The sequence below is a fragment of the Salvelinus sp. IW2-2015 genome, linkage group LG4q.1:29, assembly GCF_002910315.2.
Source record: "Salvelinus sp. IW2-2015 linkage group LG4q.1:29, ASM291031v2, whole genome shotgun sequence".
NCBI lineage: Eukaryota > Metazoa > Chordata > Actinopteri > Salmoniformes > Salmonidae > Salvelinus > Salvelinus sp. IW2-2015.
This window is the reverse complement of record NC_036842.1, coordinates 45,348,407-45,375,971: the sequence shown is the minus strand read 5'-3', so window position 1 is coordinate 45,375,971 and position 27,565 is coordinate 45,348,407. Positions and strand designations below refer to the sequence as shown.

Below are 27,565 nucleotides of genomic sequence, written 5' to 3'. Positions count from 1 at the left end.
CATGTGAGCCAGAGGGAGGCATTTGGAATTACCGGGCGTTCCTGGATCTGATAAAGACGCGCTTATCACGCAGCAGTTGTCAAATCTATATGTACTTTACATAAGTTATATTTATAAAGAAAGAGCTATTTGAATAAGTTTTATCCGGGAGATAGTTATGGAAACTAGTATAGGACTGGCCATGAATCCGACACACACAGAAGAGAGCGCGGTTTTCACGCAGCTAAAACGTGTGCGGCTGTCTGGAGCGGACGGCGCAGATGACTCGTCCGTTTTTGAGGAAGTGAAACCCGCGGTGAGAATTAGTCGACATCTTAACCCGGTGGAGGGTAGGCCAGGTACGGCCAGCGGTTCCACCCTATCCCGCTCTTCTCCTGGTTTATATTTTGTAGTCAGTTGGATAGTGGGCACTTCCACTCAATAAAATAAACTATGTGTCCCCCTCTATTCTCTAACCCCAATAAACATTGTTGTATATGCATACATAATAATGAATTAATTATTTCAATGTTCTTGGGAGAAAGAGCACATGTAGGCCTATTCAATATACATGATTTTCCATAAATTGTTAGCCTATAGAAAAGCCTATAGCGTTATTACATTGCATTAGGCTAGTCTTCTCGACCCAAGCATGCTTCCATACTTGGAATAATGTTGTGGAATAGGCATACAAATCGATTAGTATTTTTTATGTCTTTAGATTTGTTAGTCACTTCGTTATAAATGCATATTTTTCGTGCATTTAATTCGTTTAAAGATTGTTTTATGAATAGAAGTGGACTAAAGTAGCACCACGACTATCTATTTAGCCGGGACGAACAAGTGTGCAACAAAACAGTGAGGATTATAGCCTACTTCGAATAGGATAGCAGAGGATCGAACAAGATGCAAGTAAACTGTACAGTGTAATATCATTGAACACATCGAAAAATGATTAATTTATGGTTCAAGACAAAACGAATGAATTAAAACCTCAATTTGACCACGTTTTCTTATTAAAATGTCATTATTATTAAATAATAATAATAATATAGACTTCAGTTTTTGCACATGATCTGTCTGCTGCTATTTTGCTGCTGATTTTAAGAGGGTGTGTGTGAGGTTTTCCCCAGTTTCCGATCCCCAACTGCAGATAGTTCAGTTTCCTTTCTGGTGTCGTGTTTTATGTTTACCCTGCGACATCTGGCGGAATGCCAACTGTTGAATGGGATCTGACGGTGTCCAATTACCCTTGATGCTCTCTTTTGGACATGGATATTTCTTTGGAATTCACAGCTTTTAACTTTGATGTGGATTTATCTTATCTATTTATAGCCTCTGGTGTGTTTATGATTGTCATTTGACTGTCTGTCTTCATGGATGGATTTAGGCTAATGATAGAAAGAATAAGAATAGGGCCCATTTCTTTTCTCTATACAGAGATTCAGGAATTATTTTCGTAATCAGAATATTGCAATTGAAAGTTCAAGAAGCCTTCTCTTCTTTAATAGTATTTGTATTTATTAAGGATCCCCATACCTGGGGTCCAGCAACATTAAAGCAGTTATATAGAATGTAAAATATTACATTACATTTCGTAACACTTTTCACAAGACAGTAAGTGTGTTTCCTCAGGCCACTACTCTACTATCACATTATCTACACTACAAAATCCACTTGGCGTGTGTGTAGAGTGCGTGTCTTATCATGTGTATGTGTGTCTGTGCCTGTGTGTGTGTGTCTCTTCACAGTCCCTGCTGTTCCGTAAGGTGTATTTTTATCCGTTTTTAAAAATCTGATTCTACTGCTTGCATTAGTTACCTGACGTGGAATAGAGTTCCATGTAGCCATGGCTCTATGTAGTACTGTGCGCCTCCCGTAGTCTGTTCCTGACTTGGAGATTGACTTGGGGATTAGTAATAAACGTGGCCCCCCCTTCATAGGCACAGTCGATATAGTTTAAGTGTCCCCCCAAATATTCCAGAGTGCTATGTTGTTGTCCCCCCCCCAATAATGAATCCACAGAATTCCCCGCAGTTCATAGAACCTGGGTTACGCAAGTAACCTCCGATAGCCGCTAAATGTGATTGTGAGATTCTTCCTATAGATTTGGCTCTAACTTTTGAATGGTTGGAGCTAGCTATTATGACCCCATCACTGAGAACTCTGACTCTCAAGCCGAAATCACATTGAGAGACGCCCGTCAACTTGTGTGCGAGAGTAGCCAGCATCAATGCCAATGTAATTGTCCTGAAAATCCATAATAAGCAGTTGATTTTGTTTGCTATGTAGCCCCTGGGAGTTATTGTTGTGAGTTCCTTTTGACTCATCTTAGATGTCCTACGGGAGCCACCATACCTGTGCTAAACTGTTGTTGCTTATAGCTCACAAGGAAGTTGTAGTTAGTATACCCGAGTTGTTCATAAACAACCAAGTCTCCCCTTACAAAAAAAGATTGACGTTTTGAAACCGCAGTAAAAGTACAGTCACTGCAGTCAACTGTGGTATTTTGGATGCAGTAATTGCATTGTACTGCCGTTGAACTGCAGTTATACTGCAGTGTACTGTAATTATACAGCACTCTGACTGCAAGTTTTTTTTCGTAAGGGTCGTTCTTCTAGATAAACAGTATTCTCTATTGAAATCGGAGTCCTCCAGTTTTCCAGCTGTAGCCTGCCAAGGCTATATGCCTAGGATTGAAATCAACAGGTAGGCTGCAATTGTTTTCAAATATGTACAGTGGGTATAGAAAGTACCCACCCCCTTTCAAAATGTACACATTTTGTTGCCTTACAGCCTGAAATGAAAAGAAATACAATTATACTTTTTCCGGCTTTATATACACACAGTAACCCACAATATCCAAGTGAGAGAAAAAAAAAGAAAACATTCTGAAAATGAAAATGTATTAAAACACCTAGACTGTGCAATATTTGCCCTTTCTTCCTTGCAGAATTTGAAAGCAGTGTGACTTTCTATTCCCACTGTAGCCTATTTGACTGATACACCATTAGCTTACAGCCCAATACATTTTAAACTACATTACTTAAGTCTACTACTTAAGTCTACTTAGCTTAGGGAAGATCGTAACAATTCCTCTAATACATTTTCTACAAACGATTGCGGCTTGTCTGTCTCTCTCATTCTCTCCTATGTATTATATTTCCAGCGTGAGCACGCAAAGTTTCCGTTTGAATTGGGATTTAGAATGGACTGTGACAAAATTGCATTTGAAAACAATGCAGATGTACTTTTACACACACACGCACACACACACACACACACACACACACACTTATTACCAGATCACCTCAATACCTTTCTTATGCATTTCAGTCACTACAAACCATAGATCCTTCGGATATATGTGTATCTTTGTTTGTTATTTAGTGCATTTATTGAGGTTATGGCAGTAAGGCCAAATTCAAAAGTTTCACCAAATAATCTTTACATATTTGTTTCTAATACACCCAGGTGTCTTAAAATAGCTTGATTGTGTCGTGGAAATTACCACCAGGGACACCTGAAGTCAATCTTAAATGAATTATTATTTATTATCAGCAAGCTGGAGAGCTCACAGTCAACTTAGATGCATAAAGTACAGCTCTGAAGTAGAGATCGACCGATTAATCGGAATGGCCGATTAATTAGGGCCGATTTCAAGTTTTCATAACAATCGTAAATCGGTATTTTTGTACACCGTTTAGTTTTTTTTACACCTTTTTAAAATCTTTATTTAACTAGGCAAGTCAGTTAAGAACACATTCTTATTTTCAATGACGGCCTAGGAACGGTGGGTTAATTGCCTCGTTCAGGGGCAGAACGACAGATTTTTACTTTGTCATCTCGGGGGATTCAATCTTGCAACCTTACAGTTAACTAGTCCAACGCTCTAACCACCTGATTACATTGCACTCCACGAGGAGCCTGCCTGTTACGCGAATGCAGTAAGAAGCCAAGGTAAGTTGCTAGCTAGCATTAAACTTATCTTATAAAAAACAATCAATCAATCAATCATAATCACTAGTTAACTACACATGGTTGATGATATTACTAGTTTATCTAGCGTGTCCTGCGTTGCATATAATCGATGCGGTGCGTATCGTTGCTCCAATGTGTACCTAACCATAAACATCAATGCCTTTCTTAAAATCAATACACAGAAGTATATATTTTTAAACCTGCATATTTAGCTAAAAGAAATCCAGGTTAGCAGGCAACATTAACCAGGTGAAATTGTGTCACTTCTCTTGCGTTCATTGCACGCAGAGTCAGTGTATATGAAACAGTTTGGGCCGCCTAATTTGCCAGAATTATACGTAATTATGACATAACATTGAATGAAGGTTGTGCAATGTAACAGGAATATTTAGACTTATGGATGACACCCGTTAGATAAAATACGGAACGGTTCCGTATTTCACTGAAAGAATAAACGTCTTGTTTTCGAGATTATATTTTCCRGATTCGACCATATTAATGACCTAAGGCTCGTATTTCTGTGTGTTATTATGTTATAACTAAGTCTATGATTTGATAGAGCAGTCTGACTGAGCGGTGGTAGGCAGCAGAAGRCTCGTAAGCATTCATTCAAACAGCACTTTCCTGCGTTTTGCCAGAAGCTCTTCGCTGTGCTTCAAGCCTATCAACTCCCGAGATTAGGCTGGTGTAACCGATGTGAAATGGCTAGCTAGTTAGCGGGGTGCGTTTCAAACGTCACTCGCTCTGAGACTTGGAGTAGTTATTGCCCTTGCTCTGCATGGGTAACGCTGCTTCGAGGGTGGCTGTTGTCGTTGTGTTCCTGGTTCGAGCCCAGGTAGGAGCGAGGAGAGGGATGGAAGCTATGGCCTGCTGGAGGTCATTTTGCAGGGCTCTGGCAGTGCACCTCCTTGCACAAAGGCGGAGGTAGCGGTCCTGCTGCTGAGTTGTTGCCCTCCTACGGCCTCCTCCACGTCTCCTGATGTACTGGCCTGTCTCCTGGTAGCGCCTCCATGCTCTGGACACTACGCTGACAGACACAGCAAACCTTTTTGCCACAGCTCGCATTGATGTGCCATCCTGGATGAACTGCACTACCTGAGCCACTTGTGTGGGTTGTAGACTCCGTCTCATGCTACCACTAGAGTGAGAGCACCGCCAGCATTCAAAAGTGACCAAAACATCAGCCAGGAAGCATAGGAACTGAGAAGTGGTCTGTGGTCACCACCTGCAGAATCACTCCTTTTTTGGGGGTGTCTTGGTAATTGCCTATAATTTCCACCTTTTGTCTATTCCATTTGCACAACAGCATGTGAAATGTATTGTCAATCAGTGTTGCTTCCTAAGTGGACAGTTTGATTTCACAGAAGTGTGATTGACTTGGAGTTACATTGTGTTGTTTAAGTGTTCCCTTTATTTTTTTGAGCAGTGTATCATATTCCATCCTCGTCTCCAAATGTTACCTCTAAGTCTTTTTACCATACAGTCTTTTGGCGCTTACAAGTTCCATTAAATCCACCTATAAGGTCACTGTAAGCCCGGCGGTATGTGGTAATTTGCAAAGGATTTCTATCTTAACACTTATATCGGCATGTACTGGGAATTTGTTGTTATTCTGTCTTACTTTTAACATACATTCTCTAAGCTGGAGATATCTGGAGATGTCTTCAAAAGTCTTGTTTCTGTAAATTATACTTGGATCTTTGTTCTTCAAAAGAGGTACAAGTGTTTTCTTGATATAGACAACCAATGTTCTTTATCCCCTTTCTATACCAATCTTTCCCGAAAACCATATGTCTCCCTATTTTCAATTTAAGGTTGTTCCATAATTAAGCAGAGCTTGTCAGGAAAGGTGAAGATGTCTCTCTCTTATGAATCTAACTCCCATCTATTTTTTTGTATGGGACATTATTGGATTCTGCAGTCCCACCTTTTGTTGACTCAAATAATCTGATGCTCCGAATGGGGCATTAAGTTCCTCTTCCATGTCCACCCAGATTGGCCTAGTCAAGTTCTCAATAAAGAGAGAGGATATTTGGGCAGCTACAAAGGCTTCTTGATACAATTGCATGTTAGGGAGCTTTGATCCTCCCTTCTCAGTCTTTGCCTGTAATTTCATCCTGGCCCTTTTACCGGCCAAATAAACTCAGTAATAATTTTGTCTATGGATTGAAAAGTAGAGACAGGTAACATGCTGATGACGTAATTCCGTTTAGGAGTTCTTTATAACCTGTATCCTACCCAGTGGCGACACGTCATTCAGGGCAGGTGGGGCAGAGCGCTGTTTTGAGCTCCACAATGTTAGCAACGAAATATATATATATACATGCCAACTTTCAAAAGTTTGGGGTCACTTAGAAATGTCCTTGTTTTTGAAAGAAAAGCAACATTTTTTAGTAGACATTGTTAATGTTGTAAATGCAGGAGTGGCTTCAGGACAAGTCTCTAAATGTGCTTGAGTGGCCCAGCCAGAGGCCGGACTTGAACCCGATCGAACATCTCTGGAGAGACCTAAAAATAGCTGTGCAGTGACGCTCGCCCATCCAACCTGACAGAGCTTGAGAGGATCTACAGAGAATAATGGGAGAAACTCCCAACATACAGGTGTGCCAAGCTTGTAGCATCATACCCAAGAAGACTTGAGGCTGTCATCAATGCCAATTTGCACATGTTGGCAATATGATAGGGAGTGACCGAAGGTGAATATTGACCAACACAGCTTTTAATAGTCCTCTTCATGTACACCTCACAAATATTTTTTATGTTTTAATCTTCTGTGTTGTATATAAAGTGTAATATCGGGATGTAATCATAAACTTAAATACATTTCACCTCAATATCTGACATGGTACATGTGTCTCCTTCAATTTGAGCCAATAACCACGTGTGTGAGATTTGTAAGACTATGGAAAAACACCCTGTGTGACCCTGTTTTAGCCCATTGTGACGCAGGGGGTTAACACTATTTGGCACGACAGGAACCTGCCAGACTTTCATAATCTATGGGTGGCAAGCCAACCGAATGAAGGTTCTCTGAAATGTAATAGGCAAACATGTTCACACCCATTGTCTTTCCTATATAGTCATTAAAACACGACTCAAATGTATCTTTCCTCTCTACAAACCTTCCAGAGAGACCATGAGTAATGGTAAACCTTGTTAAAGGCCCAGTGCAGTCAAAAATCTGTTTGTCCTGTGTTTTGTATCATATTATACAACAGCTGATGAAATTAACACTGTAAAAGTGTGAAAAAAATGTAGAATGTGAAATGTAATTTTTGCTGGTTGCCTGGTGACGTCACCAGGTAGTATAAGGTAAGGTGTCTCCCGGGTGGCGCAGTGGTCTAGGGCACTGCATCGCAGTGCTAGCTGCGCCACCAGAGTCTCTGGGTTCGCGCCCAGGCTGGGCTGGGTTCGCGCCCAGGCTCTGTCGCAGCCGGCCGCAACCGGGAGATCCGTGGGGCGACGCACAATTGGCATAGCGTCGTCCGGGTTAGGGAGGGTTTGGCCGGTAGGGATATCCTTGTCTCAGTATGTAAAATGTATGTAAGTCGCTCTGGATAAGAGCGTCTGCTCTTGGCCGGTAGGGATATCCTTGTCTCAGTATGTAAAAATGTAATAAAATGTATGCACTCTACTGTAAGTCGCTCTGGATAAGAGCGTCTGCTAAATGACTAAAATGATCAAATGTAATCGACCAATAACAAAGAGAGTTCAAAACCTCTCTGCTAATACAGATACCTCCTGTATCTTCAGGATACAGCTCCCATTAGGCCCTTCCGCTCTGGCGGATTGATCTACATTGTGACTGATGCACCGCTTTGGTGTCCTTCACGTCCCCACTAAGACCACTCCGGGATAGTCCTAACAAAATTTTAGCTTAAATTAGTTTTTTTTGGCCAATAGCTATTTTTGTTTATGTTTTACCATTTTATTGGAAAACTCTTACAGTCAGGTACTTAATCGTTACCCAGAAATGATTTGATATTGAGATTAAAATGGCTACATTGTGCCTTTAAAATGCAGGCAATATCTTTTCAAGTAAAACAAATCTGGGAGAGAACCACAAGACCCCCTGCCAAAATTGCACCCACCCCACACACACACTGTCAATAGGCAAATTTATATGCACACATGCCCAACAGGGACAGGGCACTAGGTTCATATTAACTAAATATAGGATCTTTGTTCATCAAATATAGTTGATGCTTTGCCTTTAAAGCAGTCTAATGATGGTGCGTTCCCCGGCCTTGGCTATGCCTGTGTTGACAGCAGTATGCAGTTAGACCTGTCTGTACAGGGACCTGCTCTATGGGGCTGCTAGGCTAGGGTGCTTATCCCTAAGCTCCAAACTGCCTGGGGAGGGAGGTGGGTGATACAACACCAAGCCAGGGAAAGTAACTGCAGGCCAGGGGAGAAAGGCTGATGGATGAGCCTATGTTTCTCTGTAGTTGGCTACTGTTGTGACGTGCTCACGTGATTGAAGCAATCTTGAAGCGTGGAATCCGATTGGTCAGACCAGCGTTGGATAGACCTAAGCACGGGCACTTCCTGTTTTAGTTTCTGCCTATAGGAGGGGAGCAACAAGATCGAGTCATGGTCAGATTTGCCAAAAGGAGGACGGGGGAGGGCCTTTTATGCATTGCGGAAGTTAGAGTAGCAGTGTTCGTGTGTTTTACTCGCTCGTGTACGGAAATTGATATGCTGATAGAATTTAGGTAGCCTTGTTCTCAGATTAGCTTTGTTAAAATCCCCCAGCTACAATAAATGCAGCCTCAGGATATATGGTTTCCAGTTTGCATAAAGTCCAGTGAAGTTCCTTGATGGCCGTCTTGGTATCCGCTTGCGGGAAATATATATACGGCTCTGACGATAACCGAGGAGAGTTCTCTTGGGAGATAATATGTCAGCATTTGATTGTGAGGAATTCTAGGTCAGGTGAACAAAAGGACTTGAGTTCTTGTATTTTGTTATAATTACACAATGAGTCGTTAATCATGAAACATACACCCACGCCCTTCTTTTTCCCTGAGAGATGTGTATTCCTGTCGGCGCGACGCACAAAGAATCCCGGTGGCTTTACCGACCCCGGCAGCATATCCCGAGAGAGCCATGTTTCCGTGAAACAGAGTATGTTACAGTCCCGGATGTCTCTCTGGAAAGCAACACTAGCCTTAATTTCTTCTACCTTGTTATCTAGAGACTGGACATTAGCGAGTAATATACTCGGAAGCGGTGGGTGGTGTGCACGCCTCCAAAATCTGACCAGAAGGCCGCTCCGTCTACCTCTCCTGTGGCGACGTAGTTTTGGGTCAGCCTCTGGAAACAGTCCGAATGCCTAGGGTGGTTCGAACAAAGAATCCGCTTCGGGAAAGCAGTATTCCTGGTCGTAGTGCTGGTAAGTTGACGTCGCTCTGATATCCAATAGTTCTTCCCGGCTGTATGTAATAACACTTACGATTTTCTGGGCTAACAATATCAGAAATAATACATAAAAAACTAAATACTGTAGAGTTTCCTAAGGACTAGAAATGAGGGAACCCTCTCTGTCGGCATCATCTTGTCATCTGTGTTAATAGATCCTAACACCACTCCACCAGGGCCTTCACCTCCTCCCTGTAGGCTGTCTCGTCGTTGTTAGTAATCACTGAGCACTGTTGGGTCATCGGCAAACTTGATTATTGTGTTGGAGACATGCAGTCATGGGTGAACAGGGAGTACAGGAGGGCACACATTGTTGTGGGTGCCCGGTGTTGAGGATCAGCGTGGCGGAGGTGTTGTTTCCTACCTTCACCACCTGGGGTCGGCCCGTCAGGAAGTCCAGGACCTAGTTTGCACAGGGCAGGGATCAGACCCAGGGTCCAGAGCTTAGTGATGAGCTTGGAGGGCACTATGGTGTTGAACAGCATTTTAAAAAATGTATTCCCCTTGTCCAGATGGAATAGAGCAGTGTGCAGGCGATTGCGTCATCCGTGGATCTGTTGTGGTGGTATGGGGTGGGTCTAGGGTGTCGGATAGGTGTCAGTGATATTAAGTAGCCTCTCAAAGCAGTTCATGATGACAGAAGTGAGTGCTACAGGGCGATAGTCAGTTACCTTTGGTTTCTTAGGTACAGGAACAATGGTGGCCCACTTGAAGCAAGTGGGGACAACAGACTGGGATAGGGAGAGATTGAATATGTCCGTAAACACTCCAGCCAGCTGGTCTGCACATGCTCTGAGGATGCTGCTAGGGATGCCGTCTGGGCTGGCAGACGGCATCCGCCAAGGCAGCATCTACTCTCTTTGGGGTCCAAACACATTAAGGCACATCACACAGAAAATAAAACAATGCATCATATGACATTATTACACCACTACATATCTACATTACAAAATGTATAATACCACCATACAACAATATTACAATGTACGTGTGTGTAGAGTGTGTTTGCTAGCGTGTGTGTTCTTATGCGTGTGTGTTCATGTGTGTGTCTCTTCACAGTCCATGTTGTTCCATAAGGTGTAGCTTTATCTGTTTTTTAAATCAGATTTTACTGCTTGCATGAGTTTCTTGATGTGGAATAGAGTTCCATGTAGTCATGGCTCTGTGTAGTGCGGTATGTTTCCCGAGTCTATTCTGGACTTGGGGACTGTGAAGAGACCACTTTTGGCATGTCTTGTGGGGTATGCATGGGTGTCTGAGCTTGGTGCTAGTCTTTTGAAAACAGCTCAGTGGTTTCAACATGTAAATACCTCTCACAAAGACAAGTAGTGATGCAGTCAGTCTCTCCTCCACTTTGAGCCAGGAGAGATTGACATGCATATTATTAATGTTAGCTCTCCATGTACATTTAAGGGCCAGCCGTGCTGCTCTCTTCCGGGCCAACTCTGTCCCTCTTTACCTCCGTCCCTCTTTGTGGCACTTGACCACACTTAAATGTCTTACTTACCTAGGCCATGGACAACAAGAGCTCACAGTCCTCGTGAGCGGCGGTGGTCCTCGTTGACAGCTCTTGTGTTTTTCTCGAAGCGGGCAAAGAAGGTGTTTAGCTTGTCCGGGAGCAAGGTGTCGGTGTCCGCGACTTGGCTGGCTTTTCCTTTATAATCCATGATTGTAATCTCCTCTCTCTGTTTGGGCTGTTTGTCATAGTGGTCATCTACTCATCCATGTCAATAATAAAAAAGAGGAGGTGGAGAAATAGTGAGGTCGACGATGGACCTGTATGGCTCAGTTGGTAGAGCATGGTGCCAGCAACACCAGGGCTGTGGGTTTGATTTTCGGGATCACTCATACGTAAACATGACTGTATGTCAATTTGGATAAAAGTCTGCTAAATGGCATATATTATTACTTGCACTTTGACTTCAGACACCATTGAGTGCTACTGGTGACATGAAGGATAGTGGTGCCAAATGTGAGTGCCACAAAGAACTCTTGAGTGGTGTTGTTGGATGTTGATTTGGAGATTAGTTGCAGATATATTTGTATGGCTAACCATGGACAAAGGAATTTTTATTGCATTATCGTATTGTTGGACAGTATAGATGCTCTAGTTACTCTAGTTACTCTGCATTGCTTGCTGTTTGGGGTTTTAGGCTGGGTTTCTGTACAGTACTTTGCGACATCGGCTGATGTAAAAAGGGCTTTATAGATACATCGGATTGATTGAAATAAATTTGATCACATTTCGCTTTCGTGACTTGGTATGAAATGTGACATTAGTCCCCTTTCATCGCACAGTATTGTACTCAAATATTGTGCATGATTGACTTGGCTGGAATTTTGACCGGAAATCACTGTCATGGTCATGAACCGGAAGTATGGAAACCCCCCTGAGTGTGTCCCAAATTGCACCCTATTCCCTATGGGCCCTGGTCAAAAGTAGTGCACTATAGGGAATACGGTGCCATTTGGGATGCAGACACAGTCATGGTCCGGAATTGTGGAACCCCCCCTGACTCTTCTCTACCCCCACTCTTCCCCCCCTTTACCCCATAACCCAGAGTAGAGGTGATAAGACGTTTCATATTTTCTTCTCTTCTTTCTCTGTTATCTGGGTTTTGGCATGTAGCAGTTGTACATGTTCTACAGGCGACAGCGTAGCCTAGTGGTTAGAGCGTTGGACTAGTAACCGAAAGGTTGCAAGATCAAACCCAGTGCTGACAAGGTACAAATCTGTCATTCTGCCCGTGAACAAGGCAGTTAACCCACTGTTCCTAGGCCGCCACTGAAAATAAGAATGAAGGTAAAAAAATTTTTTTTTTTAACTGACTCAGTCTTGGGTTCAGGTGCACTCCATTCTTCTCCTGATACAGAGAGGATAAACAGGGGACAGGGGAGAGTGTGTGAGAGGGTTAGAAGGAAAGGAACCAGGGTTGTGTTCATTACGGCATGCAACGGAAAACATTTGCAACTGAAGACTAAATTGTTTCTTATTGGACCAATCCAGGTAGTCCATGGGCACTCAGGCAAGAGGGAGGACTCTGCCAAGGGTACTGGGTTAAGCTGCTTGCCAGAACATAATCAACCAACACAAGACCTGTTTGTGCCTTGTTTTGAAAGCAGCAGCTTCATACAGGAGGATCTCGCAATAAAGTATTGTTGACCTCACACACAGGTTGAAGTGCCCATAAAGTGATAGCCCTTCAAGAGATACTCTGAATGATCGGCTATGAAAAGCCAACTGACATTTACTCCTGAGGTGCTGACCTGTTGCACCCTCGACAACCACTGTGATTATTATTATTTGACCCTGCTGGTCATCTATGAACATTTGAACATCTTGGCCATGTTCTGTTATAATCTCCACCCCGGCACAGCCAGAAGAGGACTGGCCACCCCTCATAGCCTGGTTCCTCTCTAGGTTTCTTCCTAGGTTCAGGCCTTTTTAGGGAGTTTTTCCTAGCCACCGTACTTCTACACCTGCATTGCTTGCTGTTTGGGGTTTTAGGCTGGGTTTCTGTACAGCACTGTGTGACATCAGCTGATGTAAGAAGAGCTTTATAAATACATTTGATTGAAAAGCACATCAACACTAGAGTTGTTAGGGAAGAGATTTGGAAATATACTGTACAGACATAGCTGGCACTTCAAATAGCTGTGGAGGCATAATAGGCCTGATGAATTGTTCTCTTCCCTCCATTGTATCTGATGTTGGGTAAGCCATTGTGCACAGCTGGATAGGGCTTAAGTATATCAACAACCAACCGATTGGCTGGGCTTTGGCTTGGATTACCTCCCTGTGCCCTAGCGTTTGGCCTCAGTAACTCACAGTTAAAGTTGTGGCTGATTTGTTTTGGTCTGCATTTCCATATTTATCCGGCATCCATTTGTAACTTTCCTAGAAAAATAACAATAGCTTAATATGTCCTTTTTTTGCTTATAGGGATTCAATTAAACATAGTTTTTAAAAAAAGAACCTAGTTTGTAAATGAAAAGCTAGTCAATGTCACGTGTGCTCCCTCTCCGGCCTCTAAGTCACCAGGCTTCTCGTTACGGTGCACACCTGTCACCATCGTTACGCGCACCTGCGCGTCTTCACTCGCCTGGACTCCATCACCTCCTTGATTACCTGCCCTATATATGTCACTTCCTTAAGTTCCTTCCTCAGGTGTTACTGTTTCTGTTCCAGTGTCATGTCTGTGCGTTGTTCGTGGTTCTTGTTTTGTATTAAGTTGCGTTTATTTATTAAAACTCTCACTCCCTGAACTTGCTTCCTGACTCTCAGCGCACATCATGAATCCATGTCCTCATCTAATCTAATCTCTCTCCCTCCATCCCTCCCCATCTATCCCCCTTCCTCCGCCTCCCTCCCTCTAGATCCGGTTGGAGATGGAAAAGTACCTCCCCCAGACCACATGCGGTCTCCTCCATCCTTCATCCCGCACAGACAAGAAGAACCGTGGAGAGAGCCCCTCATTGGTGGACAAGTACCTCTCAGAGGAGAAGCCCAACACAGCTCCCTACAGCATCAACATCAACCTCATCCTCCCCAAAACCACCCACCTCTGCACCGGCCTGAACCGGCCCAACAAGCCCCAGCAGCACCACCAGACCCATCTCCTACAGCACATCAAGACAGAGCCTGGGTTGGACGTCCCAGTGCCGTGCTCCATCCAGACCCTGCCTGACTTCATGTCTGTCTTCAGCATTCCCCAGACTTTCAACACTATGTTTATCAAACCCGATATGGCCGCCAGCGGACACCCAGTTTCAGATGCACATACTGAGCTGCATATTGGCCCCCAACAACCGCAGGTCTACCAGATGCCCATCCCCGTCAGCGGAGCTGACCTCACAATGACACTCTCCCGTAGCAGCCAATCAGGGACCAGCGGAGCCGGCAACGGTAGAACCATGCTCAACCTGAACAGCGTCTCCTTGACAACGGTGGGTCACGGCGGTGGTGACTCGTCGTTTGCAATGCATTTCTACCACCCCCACGCCAAGGCGTCACCCCAGTCACAGCCCCACAGCCTACCTCCCTCACCCCCCAACTCGCAGCCGGGTAGTCCTGAGAACCAGGCTGAGCTGCTGACCCCTCCGCCGCCCTTCCAGGCCTCTAGCAGACTGGGGTTAAAGGTCACCCAGATGTCCCACCACTCCATGCTTATTGCCCATGGACAAGGGGTGCTGACAGGACCCAGGTACAACCGACGGAACAACCCTGAGCTCGAGAAGAGACGGATCCACTTCTGTGACTTCCCTGGTGAGCCTCCTGATCCTGGATGGATAGATGAATGAATGAATGGATAGATTAATGAATGAATACATTTAATTAATTAATTAATTAATGCATGAATTAATGAATGCACCCAAAGTGACATTTAGGCCATTGATATAGATACTTTGCAGGCTAATGTGCTAAAGGCTAAAACGTGTTTGGTCAAAGATACAGGAGATGCGTTTCATGATGCTGTTTGTTTGCTTACCGAGAGGCCAAAGTTGAGTACTTCTCCATGGTCAGTACAGTGATACTAACATCCATTTTTTCTCCTTGTAGGCTGCTCCAAGGTTTACACAAAGAGCTCTCACTTGAAAGCACACCAAAGGACACACACAGGTAAGAAAGAGTAACTTCCTCTGTACATTTACACAAATAGAAATGTACAGTTATGACTATAACTACTCTTCTCTGAAGATGGGAAACTAGGTACAACACAGCTATGGAAGGTTTAGGCACTAGCGCCCTCTACTGAAGAACATTAGAATCAAGCCTGACAAGGCCAATGACCTTCCTCAGGTGATAAACCCGAGGCACAGATTCATTCCTTCAATTCAGTATCACTCTTCACCGAGCCCAGAACTTGGCAGTGCGGGGCCAAACAGGTGTTGTACCTTGTTTCCCTCCTTCAGTTGGTTAACTCGGTACAACACAGCTATGGGGATATGAAATCACGCTCCAAGCCGACCCCAGTGGACATAAAATGAAATGGCCCATGGCAGACCACACAGAGTTCCAACCCACAGGAAAACTTGCGATACATTGCACAATCTGCATGCTACCTAATGACGTCTCCTGCCCCAGCCATAAGCACACTGTGGCTACACTGGGGGCAGTCACATCCAAGCAATAAAAAATCTGTCACATAATTAAAGCCGTTAGATGCAGTTTATCATAGCATACTGCGCTTTATTACGGGCGTCAATTTTAGTACTCAACACTGCATTCTCTACCAGAAAGTTGGTTTGCCCTCTTTGATGTCACTTGGGATGATGCTATGTTTTAATTTATAAAGCCCTTTTACAAAAAGTCCCACTCTACCTAAAATATTGACTAAACTTTCGATATATGAGTTGCCACACCCAGTCTCAGGGATGGTTAACTCTGGAATATCCTTTAGTCTCTACTGAGTTAAGCTTAGACTGACGCACAGGTGCATCAATAGACTCTTAAAATAAAATTCCACCCAAAAATGATCTTTTGCTGTTTTTTTTCATTAGTCCATTGTTGACATTGTCCCAAAATATTTTCATTGTCAGCAATTGAGTTTAAGATATGTAACTTTCAAAATACAGAAATCATCCTCCATTATGATGCAAAACGCAGAATCATATGAGGATGATTTCTGTATTTTGAAAGTCCACACCCTGAGAACAGGTGTGGACTAAAAGGCGAATGATCTCCTCAAACCAAGGTTGTTTGAGCCAACGACAAGCCCTCCCAACTCACCTTAACCAGCGTGTGCTGAATAAGGTACACAGAGGGAAACGCATAAAGGAGGGTCTGAGGCCACTGGGCGTGAGAGCTTCCACATCTTGCGATGTTTTAAAGCTCTACATCGGCTGTGCCGGAACATTTCCCATATATGTTTGACTCAAGTTAAACCATTTAAAGGCAATGCTTCCAAATACTAATTGAGTGTATTTAAACTTCTGACCCACTGGGAATGTGATGAAAGAAATAAAAGCTTAAATAAATCATTCTCTCTACTATTATTCTGACATTTCACATTGTTAAAATAAAGTGGTGATCCAGGGAATTTTTACTAGGATTAAATGTCAGGAATTGTGAAAAACTGAGTTTAAATGTATTTGGCTAAGGTGTATGTAAACTTCCGACTTCAACTGTATATACACTTGGGTCAAACGTTTGGGGTAGACTTCCACAAGCTTCCCACAATAAGTTGGTGAATTTCTTCCCATTCCTCCTGACAGAGCTGGTGTAACTGAATCAGGTTTGTAGACCTCCTTGCTCGCACACGCTTTTTCAGTTCTGCCCACAAATTTTCTATAGGATTGAGGTCAGGGCTTTGTGATGGCCACTCCAGTACCTTTGTTGTCCTTAAGCCATTTTGCCACAACTTTGGAAGTATGCTTGGGGTCATTGTCCATTTGGAAGACCCATTTGCAACCAAGCTGTAACTTCCTGACTGATGTCTTGAGATGTTGCTTCAATATATCCACATCATTTTCGTGCCTCATGATGCCATCTATTTTGTGATGTGGACCAGTCCCTCCTGCAACAAAGCACCCCACAACATGATGCTGACACGCCCGTGCTTCATGGTTGGGATGATGTTCTTTGGCTTGCAAGCCTTCCCCTTTTTTCCTTGTTTGGCCATAACCATTATGGCCAAACAGTTCTATTTTTGTTTCATCAGACCAGAGGGCATTTCTCCAAAAAGTACAATCTTTGTCCCCATGTGCAGTTGCAAACCGTAGTCTGGCTTTTTTATGGCGGTTTTGGAGCAGTGGCTTCTTCCTTGCTGAGCGGCCTTTCAGGTTTTGCCGATATAGGAATTGTTTTACTGTGGATAAATATACTTTTGTACCTGTTTCCTCCAGCATCTTCACAAGATCCTTTGCTGTTGTTCTGAGATTGATTTGCACTTTTCGCACCAAAGTACGTTCATCTCTAGGAGACCGAACGCGTCTCCTTCCTGAGCGGTATGATGACCACGTGGTCCCATTGTCACGTTCGTCGTAGTGAGGAGACCAAGGCGCAGCGTGTGAGAAATACATCTTCCTTTTATTTAGACGAAGACGTAACACGAAACGAAACACTCTTACAACAAAACTAACAAAACAAACAAACGACCGTGAAGCTATAAACAAAAGTGCACACACAAGCTACTAACGTTCAACATAGACAATTACCCACATTAACCTAGTGCCTATGGCTGCCTTAAATATGGCTCCCAATCAGAGACAATTAATGACATCTGTCTCTGAGAACCATTCAGGCAACCATAGACACAGCTAGACACCTATATTAAACACAAACCCATCTACTCTATTTAACCCCCTAAACCATACAACCACCCTAGACACTACAAAAACACATACATTCCCCATGTCACACCCTGACCTAACTAAAATAATAAAGAAAACAAAGAATACTAAGGCCAGGGTGTGACACCCATGGTGTTTATACTTGCATACTATTGTTTGCACAGATGAACGTGGTACCTTCAGGCGTTTGGAAATTGCTCCCAAGGATGAACCAGACTTGTGGAGGTCTACAATTTTTTTCCTGAGGTCTTGGCTGATTTTTTTTGATTTTGCCATGATGTCAAGCAAAGAGGCACTGAGTTTGAAGGTAGGCCTTGAAATACATCCACAGGTACACCTCCAATTGACTCAAATTATATCAATTAGCCAAACAGAAGTTTCTAAAGCCATGACATCATCTTCTGGAATTTTCCAATCTGTTTAAAGGCAAAGTCAACTTAATGTATGACCCACTGGATTTAGATACAGTGAAATCTGTCTGTAAACAATTGTTGGAAAAATTACTTGTGTCATGCACAAAGTAGATGTCCTAACCGACTTGCCAAAACTATAGTTTGTTAAAAACTTCTTAACATCCGGTGAAATTGCAGAGCGCGAAATTCAAACGACAGTATTATAAATATTTAACTTTCATAAAAGTGTAATACATCAAAATAAAACTTAACCTCTTGTTAATCCAGCCGCTGTGTCAGATTTCAAAAAGGCTTTATGGTGAAAGCAAACCATGCGATTATCTGAGGACAGCGCCCCGCGTACAAACACATGAAAAACATATTTTAACCAGACAGGTGCGACACGAAAGTCAGAAATAGCGATGTAAAAAAGGCCTTACCTTTGATGATCTTCTTCTGTTGGCACTCCAAAAGGTCCCAGTTACCGGCTACCCGGTACATTTCCCAGTCCGCATGATCAAAACAATCTTGAAGCATGGATTTCGATTGGTCAGACTATAGCACGGGTACTTCCTGTTTGAGTTTCTTCCTATAGAAAGGGAGGAACAAAATGGAGTCGTGATCTGATTTGCCGAAGGGAGGGTGGGGGAGGGCCTTGTAGGCATATTGAAAGGGGGAGTAGCAGTGGTCGAGTGTTTTACAAGAGTGAGTACTACAGTCAATGTGTTGATAGAACTTTGTTAGTGTTTTCCTCAAATTTGCTTTGTTAAAATCCCCCAGCTACAAAAAATGCATCCTCGGGATATGTGGTTTCCCGTTTGCATAAATTCCAGTGTAGTTCTTTGAGGGCTGCCATGGTACTGGCTTGATGGGGAATATACACGGCTGTGACTATAACCAAAAATAATTATCTTGGGAGGTAATACGTTCAGCATTTGATTGTGAGGAATTCTAGGTCGGGTAACAAAATGACTTGAGTTTGTGTATGTTATCACAATCACACCATAAGTAGTTAATCATGAAACATACAGCACCGCCCTTCTTCTTCCCGGAGAGGTCTTTATTCCTGTCTGCGAGATGTACTGTGAACCCAGCTGGCTGTATGGACGGGGACAGTATATCCCTAGAGAGCCATGATTCCGTGAAAGTCATGGCTGCCTAATGTATTTTACAGTCCCTGATGTCTCTCTGGAAGGAGACCCTTGCCCAGAGACTGAATATTAGCCAGTAATATACTCGGAAGCGATTTGTCTGACTAGTCCACTCCGAATACCTCTTCTCCACTGGCAGAGCGGCGTCTTGGAGCAGCCTCTGGGTTAGGTTCAATTGCCCTGGGGGGTACGAACAAAGAATCAAATTCGTGAAAGTCGTATTCCTGGTTGTAATGCTGGTGAGTTACCACCACTCTGATATCCAATAGTTTCCAGCTGTATGTAATAACACAAAAATCGTTCCGGGCTAATAATGTAAGAAATAACACACAAAAAAACGAAATACTGCAAAGTTGCTTAGGAGCTAGAAGCAGAGCTGCCATGTCTGTCGGCGCCATCTTGGTAGTAAAACAGCGCCTGTGCCAAGCAGACAGGCGCTGCTCTTGTGTAACAAGCAGAGGCAGACTTTGGGGTGGACCCGGAAGCCAGGGAAGCCCGTTTAGTCGCTTGGTCTCTGTCTGCAGACAGAGACCAAGCGGAGACCAACCTCTGCTCCTTTTTCTCCTCATAACGAGACTGCATAGACTACAGGGCCAAGCCGAACAAACGGGCAGAGGAGCGGAGCAAGGAGGATCGCACTCTGATCCAGTTGCGGCGACATCGTTAAATGAACGCCTCGGCTGATGGCAGCCCCTCTTCGTCCTCTTGTTCAGGAAACGGGGGGGGCGAATCCAAACTGACACTCGAACGGCAACACTCCAGTGTACGAGTTTGGCAGTGTGTTGTGAGCATACTCCACCCAGATGAGGATCTTGCTCCAGTTGCTGGCCTGGGTGGAGACGAAACAGCGGAGGAATTTCTACAGCTCCTGGTTGGCCTGCTCCGTTTGTCTACTTAACCGCCAAGAGCTCCCAGTAGCTAACATCGTAGTTGCGTTCCACTGGCGAGAACCGCTTGGAGAGAAAGGCRCATGGGTGCAGTTTCTTGTCCTCCTCGTTCCGCTGTGAAAGGACTGCCCCAGCTCCCGTGTCAGAGGCGTCCACCTTTACCACAAAGGGGTGAGTAGGATCAGGATGAACAAGGATGGGTCCAGAGGTGAAATGTCCCTTGAGCACCATGAATGCCCTGTCAGACTCGGGAGTCCAGCAAAAATGGGTCTGGGACTTGCGGGTTAGGACCGTGAGAGGTGCTGTCACCGCACCAATGTTGCATATAAATCGCCTGTAAAAATTGGCAAACCCGAGGAACCGTTACACCTGCTTGAGTGAGGCGGGATGGGACCAGTCAGCGACCACCTCAACCTTTACGGGGTCCATTTGGAGGCCTGCGGTAGAGATAATTTGACCCAGGAAGGAAACTTGGGATACATGGCACTCACACTTCTCTATCTTGATGTATAGTTGACTCTGCAGGAGGCGTCTCAGGACTTGGCGGACATGCAGTATGTATTCCAGAAGGGTTTTGGAATTAATCAGGATGTCGTCGAGGTAAACAAAGATGAACCGATTCAACATATCCCTAAGAGTGTCATTGACCAATACTTGAAAGACTGCCGGTAAGTTCGATATTTCGAAAGGCATGACTAAATACTCACAGTGACCACAAGGGGTGTTAAAGGCAGTTTTCCACTCTTCTCCCTCCCTGATTCTCACCAGATTGTAATTGTTGCGGAGGTCTAGTTTGGTGAAGAATTGCGCCCCTTGGGTCAACTCCAAGGCGACGGACATCAGGGGTTGGGGGTAACTTGATTCTTGATTGTAATCCGGTTCAGCCCTCTGTAATCGATGCAAGGAAGCAGGCCTYCATCCTTCTTACCCACGAATAAGAAGCCTGCACTAGCTGGGGATGTAGAGGGGTGAATGAAACCTGCCTCCAGTGACTCACAGATGTAATTGTCCATTGCTGCTTCAGGGGTCGAGAGGGAGTACAAATGCCCCAGAGAGGTGTGGAGCCGGGTAGGAGTTCTATGGCACAGTCGAGGGAAGGGATGCAGGAGGACACGGCAAGGCTCTTGGTTGGGGTCTTAGACATTTAGTCTGGCAGTCCTTACTCCAGTTTAGTAGGTGTCTCGTGGACCAGGAGAATAGTGGGGTTTGTAGCGCTAGCCAGGGGTACCCTAGGATAAGGGGGTTCTCGAGAGCAGTGATCAAAAGAAAACTAAGTCTCTAAGTGGTTCACCCCAGCCTGCAGTAGAATGGGCTTGGTATGATATTCCACCTGACCGGAGCCAATGGGCTGTCCATCAACAGCTTGAATCTGCAGAGGGATGGGACACTTCACGCAGGGGATTTGTAATTCTCTGGCGAAGTCCTGATCAAATGAATATATCTGAGTCCACGAAGGCTTGAATATGGTGCTGACAGTTGTCCCAGTGGAGGATTGCGGGCAGCGACAGATGGTGACTGGGTAGCCGGGAGGTAACTGCACAGCCTTGACCTGGCGAGTCCTGGCATTTCCCGTCAGCTCTGGGCATGTAGCACGGAGATGGCCGAGACCTCCGCAGTAGAAGCAGCAGCCTTCGCGCATGCACCTGTCACGCACCTGCGGGCTCAGACGTGTGCGTCCCAGCTGCATGGGCTCCTCAATGCTGGGTTCAGGGGGCTTGGGGTCCTCAGGAAACTGGAATACTGGGGTGGTGTCAAAAAGGAGCTGTCTCACGTGTTTTCAGAGGCGGTTGTCGATCCCGATTGCAAGCGTATTAGGGACGAGGTCCTCTCCCAGTCCCCGAGAGGCCAGTTCATCCTTGATGGAATTAGACAAGACTGGTCGAAGACTTGTCGTAGCTCGGCAATGAAGGCTAATATGGAGCTGCTGGATGGTGGCCGCTGTTCCCACACCGACATTCCCCAAGCCAGGGCCTTGCCCAAGAGTAGAGAGATGATTTAGGCGATCATGGCCCGATCGATGTGGAACGAGGAGGACTGTAGCTCGATCACCAGCGAATACTAAATGAGAAACCCCTTGCATCCTCCCGGGTGGCCGTCATACCACTCGGGGGCTGGGATCTTGGGTTCCCGGTGCAGGTTCCCTGGAGGAACTACGGCGGCGCCTGTAGCACTGGGCGACTTGGACTTGGACATTGGCTCCTCCTGGGTTGAGGTTGGACTATGGTTGGAGTCGGTAAGGGCCTAGAGGGTCTCTGACACATGGGAGAGTTGTTCTTGCTGCTGCCCCATCAGTGCTCCTTGGTGGGTTACAACATTCTTGATCTGGTCTCTGCTGGGTCCATGTTTAGGCAGAAGCTTGCTGTGATGTGATAAGGTTGGACCCAGGTGCAGAAAATAGACCAGATGAGGAATCAGATGTTAAGGATAAACATAATACTTTCCTGAGAAACGGTAGCCGCAGGATCACAGTACACTTGAAAAAACAACAAACACTAAGTCTCAAAAACTCACTCAGGAAACGAACGCACACAGTAAACAATTCAAGCTTCTGCAAATGACAACAGAAAACACACCTCTTTTAACAGGTAAATCATAATGTGTAAATTGGACACAGCTACGTGTCGTCAATGTCTCTAGGACGGTCTCTGCCGCACTCTGGTGACAGGTGGACCCATGACAGGTGTAAGCCAATTTAAGTAAAAATCTCGTAAATCAACTAATTCAGATGTGGGGCGGTAAATCCCTGCAACAGATAAATGTGTATTTTAGCTTATGGCCACATCTATAACCAAAAGCTAMATTTGGGGGATAGTGATATTTAGAGAACATGAAGCCACAAGAGTTGATTTCACATACAGTCAAAAGTTCGGACAGATCTACACATTCAAGGGTTTTTCTTTATTTTTTACTATGTTCTACATTGTACACAAAGGACCCCAGGAAGACTTGCAGGAGAGAGGAGAATAATGTGCCTATTTGAAAGCTTGAAAAAAAATGTAGCTCACGACATGTTTTATTTTTGAAAGGTATGCTAGAAAAGTTTGAAGACCCCTGGTTTATGGGYTTCACAGAGTTGGTATTGTTTGCTGTCTTTTAGTAAAACCATGTAGATGCCTCATAAAACTGGCATGTGTTCGTGCATGCGTGCATACAGATGTCAGATCTTAATTTGAGCCAGTTTGCTACAGCAGGAAAACAATTCTGCAGCAATAGGAAATGTGAAATATTATGTGGATTATATTGAATGGACATCTTTGTAGGGGTTGATACATTTTTTGTAAGGGAAAATCAAGTCTGAAATTACAAACTTCAGAAGCCTTTTTAAACCTCATATATACTACAACTTTTCAATGTCCTGCATTGCAACAGGGCGATCAAATTAAGATCCTACATCTGTATGTGTGTGTGGCCATGTTAGACTGATAACAACTCAACTGTTGCACAACTGCCACCTGACCAAATAGTTCAAGTGTATTATCTGTCAATCTGTTAATGCTGTCAGTTGAACAGCTGCCATATCCAGGCCTCAGCACCATTCACATCACAGGAGAGATGTTTAAACGTAATTTAAAAAAAAAAATCCAAATGTGTTTTTTGTCAGAAATACCTTCTCAAACATAATAATAACAAATAATAACAAACTTGTATGCCATCTGTAAATACGAATAAAATTATTAAAATACGAGTCTTGTTGGTTAAGCCACAGAAAAAGTTAGCAACCTTCCCACTAGACATGATTGGCTGAGATGAGTGGGCTGGACATGTCGAGAGAGGAGTTTGATTGGTCTGCCATATTGAAGGCTGCTATCTATTTGAGCTTGTCAATCTGTGTTAGTAATCCTGCCGAACGCGGCTTTTTAAAACATGTATTGTGTAGTGGAGCTGCATAAGTGTTGCTCTCCACTTTCTGGAGGATCATGTTTTGAAATCAGTGGAATTAGGGTATGATAGCTAAAGAGATGGAGAAAACGCCTGTCTCCAGATTACATCTTCAAACTAAGAGCAACCGTGGTATGGCATTTCTGACAGGGAGATGCGTCCATCATGCATGATGATGGATACAGGTAAGATWGTCTAGCGTTAGCTAGTTACATTTTCAGATATAAAAAGTTTGACAGAAAGTGGTTTTATTTCAAGCTAAAGTGTACTGTTAGCTAGCTAGTTAACGTTAGCTGGCTGGCTCCCTAGCTGATGTTATTATTTGTTTCCCAGAGCCGTTTGCTTTTCTAGTTAGAGCCTAATGTTAGCTAGCTGACATGGTTGGTTAGCTCCCAGCACTGTGGCATTGTTGGCACTTTGTTCATTGTTGTTTGACTAGCTAACGTTAGCTGGTTCAATCTTAAACTTTGTTTACCTAGCTAGCTAGCTAGCTAGCTACATGTCTTAAGCTGAAGTGTATTGTTAACTAGCTAGCTAACATTAGCTACGTTACGTGACGTGTGTGATCTTAAACATTGTTTACCTAGCTAGGTTCATTGTTTACCCAGCTAGTTAGCTATATGTCTTAAGCTAAAGTGTACTGTAGTGGATCTGCATAAGTGTTGCTCTCCACTTTCTGGAGGATCAAGTTTTGAAATTAGTGGAATTAGAGTATGATAGCTAAAGAGATGGAGAAAACAGCTAGATAGATATACACGTTTCTAATTTTGACAGAAAGTGGTTTCATTTCAAGCTAATGTGTACTGTTAACTAGCTAGCTAACGTTAGCTGGCTGGCTTCCTAGCGGACGTTATTATTAGTTTTTTCCAGAGCTGTTTGCTTTTCTAATGTTAGGCATTGTTGGCACTTTGTTCATTGTTGTTTAACTAGCTAACGTTAGCTGGCTGGCTCGTTAGCTAACGTTACGTGACGTGTGTACCACCGTTGAATATGGCCGGTGTCAGTAAATGTCTGCAAAAAAGCGTAATGAAATTGTTGCCAGCAGAGCTGGATAGGCTGTTTTCATGTTATCCAGAGGTAAACAAATCATCAGTCAGAGCATCAAGTGTGCGTTCTGAACGCGCCGAGAGCGAAACGAGATGGGTGGGGCTAAAGTTTAAGAGGATGTGAACAATGCTGAATGGGTGTAGACAAAGAAGAGCTCTTCACTAGATACCAAAACATTCAAAGGCGATTTTCTCAGGAAAAAGGAAACGAGGAGGAGCATGCCCCTATTGTCGGAGCTACAGTGGACAGGGTCAAAAGCTTCAAGTTCCTCTGCATGCACATGAGAGGACCTGAGATGGTCCAATCACACCACCAGCTTGGCGAAGAAGGCGCAACAGTGCCTCTTCAACCTCCGGTGACTGAAGAAACCCGGCATGGGTCCTCGGATCCTCAAGAATTTCTACAGCTACACAATCAAGAGCATCTTGACCGGCTGTATCACCATCTGGTACTGCAACTGTACCACCATCTACCAAACAGTATCGGAGCATCGGGTCTAATACCAGTAGGCTCAGAGACTGCTTCTGCCACCAGGATATCAGACTGCTGRACAGCTAACCCTTACTGTCTCCCAGCACAAACCTGTAACTTAGACTATTTGCACCTAATAGATTATTTGCAAAGACTACCCACACATCCAAACTTTACACACAAACACATAAACACACACACACACACACACACACACACACACATGCACTCAGAACCCTGAAACAGCATAAATACAGTCTATTACTATGCATAGCACCTCTCTTATTACTTTCTATTTTCTTATTTGACTCTATTATTATTGACTAATGTGCTGCATTGTTGAGGGAGATACACATACTGTATGCATTTGGCTGAAATTTTATACCTGCTGTAAACTGTGTATGCAATCAATACAATTTGATTTGTTGTTTGATGGTATGTTTACCACACTCTGTTGACGACATCACTGTGAACACAGTATTGAGCAATGAAAAACAGTCTACAACTCTCATCTCTTTCTCAAAATAACTGTATGTCCTGCTGTATCTCCATGTCACATTACAAACTGTCACACATCCCTGTCTAACAGCCACACAGGTCTCACCAATTGTAACATACCCATACTGATAGGTATTTTACAGACAATGTATTTACATCTCTCTCTGTGTGTTTCAGGGGAGAAACCATACTCTTGCAACTGGGAGGGCTGTGACTGGCGTTTCGCCCGCTCTGACGAGCTGACACGACACTATCGTAAACACACGGGAGCCAAGCCCTTCAAGTGTGTAGCCTGCAGGCGCTGTTTCTCCCGGTCCGATCACCTTTCCCTACACATGAAGCGCCACCAGAACTAAACACACACACACACACACACACACACACACACACACGCTACAACCACCTGAAGCGTCATCAGAACAGAGGGACACATCACCACCATCCTGAAGCCCCAGAATGCATTGCACTGCATGAGGGCTAATACAAAGATCAAAATGTCTGCTCCTGTAATGGCAACATCATCATATGGGCTTTCAAAGAAACAGGACACCTGCCTCCAATTGCTCCATGTAATAATGGATGCACATTGTATGTCTGTCTGTCTGTATATACAGTTTGAAGTCGGAAGTTTACGTACACTTAGGTCGTTTTTCAACCACTCCACAAATTTCTTGTTAACAAACTATAGTTTTGGCAAGTCAGTTAGGACATCTACTTTGTGCATGACACAAGTAATTTTTCCAACAGTTGTTTACAGACAGATTATTTCACTTATAATTCACTGTATCACAAATCCAGTGGGTCAGAAGTTTACATACACTAAGTTGACTGTGCCTTTAAAACAGCTTGGAAAATTCCAGAAAATCATGTCATGGCTTTAGAAGCTTAATTTGAGTCCATTGGAGGTGTACCCGTGGATGTATTTCAAGGCCTACCTTCAAACTCAGTGCCTCTTTGCTTGACATCATGGGAAAATCAAAGTAATCAGCCAAGACCTCAGGAAAAAAATTGTAGACCACAAGTCTGGTTCATCCTTGGGAGCAATTTCCAAATGCCTGAAGGCACCACAAATCAAATCAAGTCAAATGTTATTTGTCACATACACATGGTTAGCAGATGTTAATGCAAGTGTAGCGAAATGCTTGTGCTTCTAGTTCCGATAATGCAGTAATAACCAACGAGTAATCTAACCTAACAATTTCACAACAACTACCTTATACACACAAGTGTAAAGGGATGAAGAATATGTACATAAAGATATATACGAATGAGTGATGTTACAGAATGGCATAGGCAAGATGCAGTAGATGGTATCGAGTACAGTATATACATATGAGATAGGGAAAACGCGAATACAAGGGGTGGTCGGAGAACTTGGAGGGAGTTTGCAGTGAGATTAGTGGAAGAAACAGCATCTAGTAAAGATGAGGTCAAGCGTATTGCCTGCCTTGTGAGTAGGGGGAAGGTAGAGGGTGAGGTCAAAAGAGGAGAGGAGTGGAAAGAAGGAGGCAGAGAGGGAATGAGTCAAAGGTAGACGTGGGGAGGTAAAGTCACCCAGACTGTGAGA

General features: G+C 44.0%; 1 protein-coding gene across 1 annotated transcript; it reads left to right on the top strand.

Annotated features, from left to right (window-relative positions):
* On the top strand, positions 1 to 26,755 carry LOC111962034 (Krueppel-like factor 5). Its single transcript, XM_023984794.2, has 5 exons — positions 1 to 329; positions 3,932 to 3,939; positions 13,759 to 14,647; positions 14,942 to 15,001; positions 26,176 to 26,755. The coding sequence occupies exons 1-5, from the start codon at positions 158 to 160 to the stop codon at positions 26,352 to 26,354; spliced, it is 1,308 nt and encodes a 435-aa protein (XP_023840562.1). The 5' UTR covers positions 1 to 157; the 3' UTR covers positions 26,355 to 26,755.
* Positions 26,756 to 27,565: the final 810 nt, after the last annotated feature.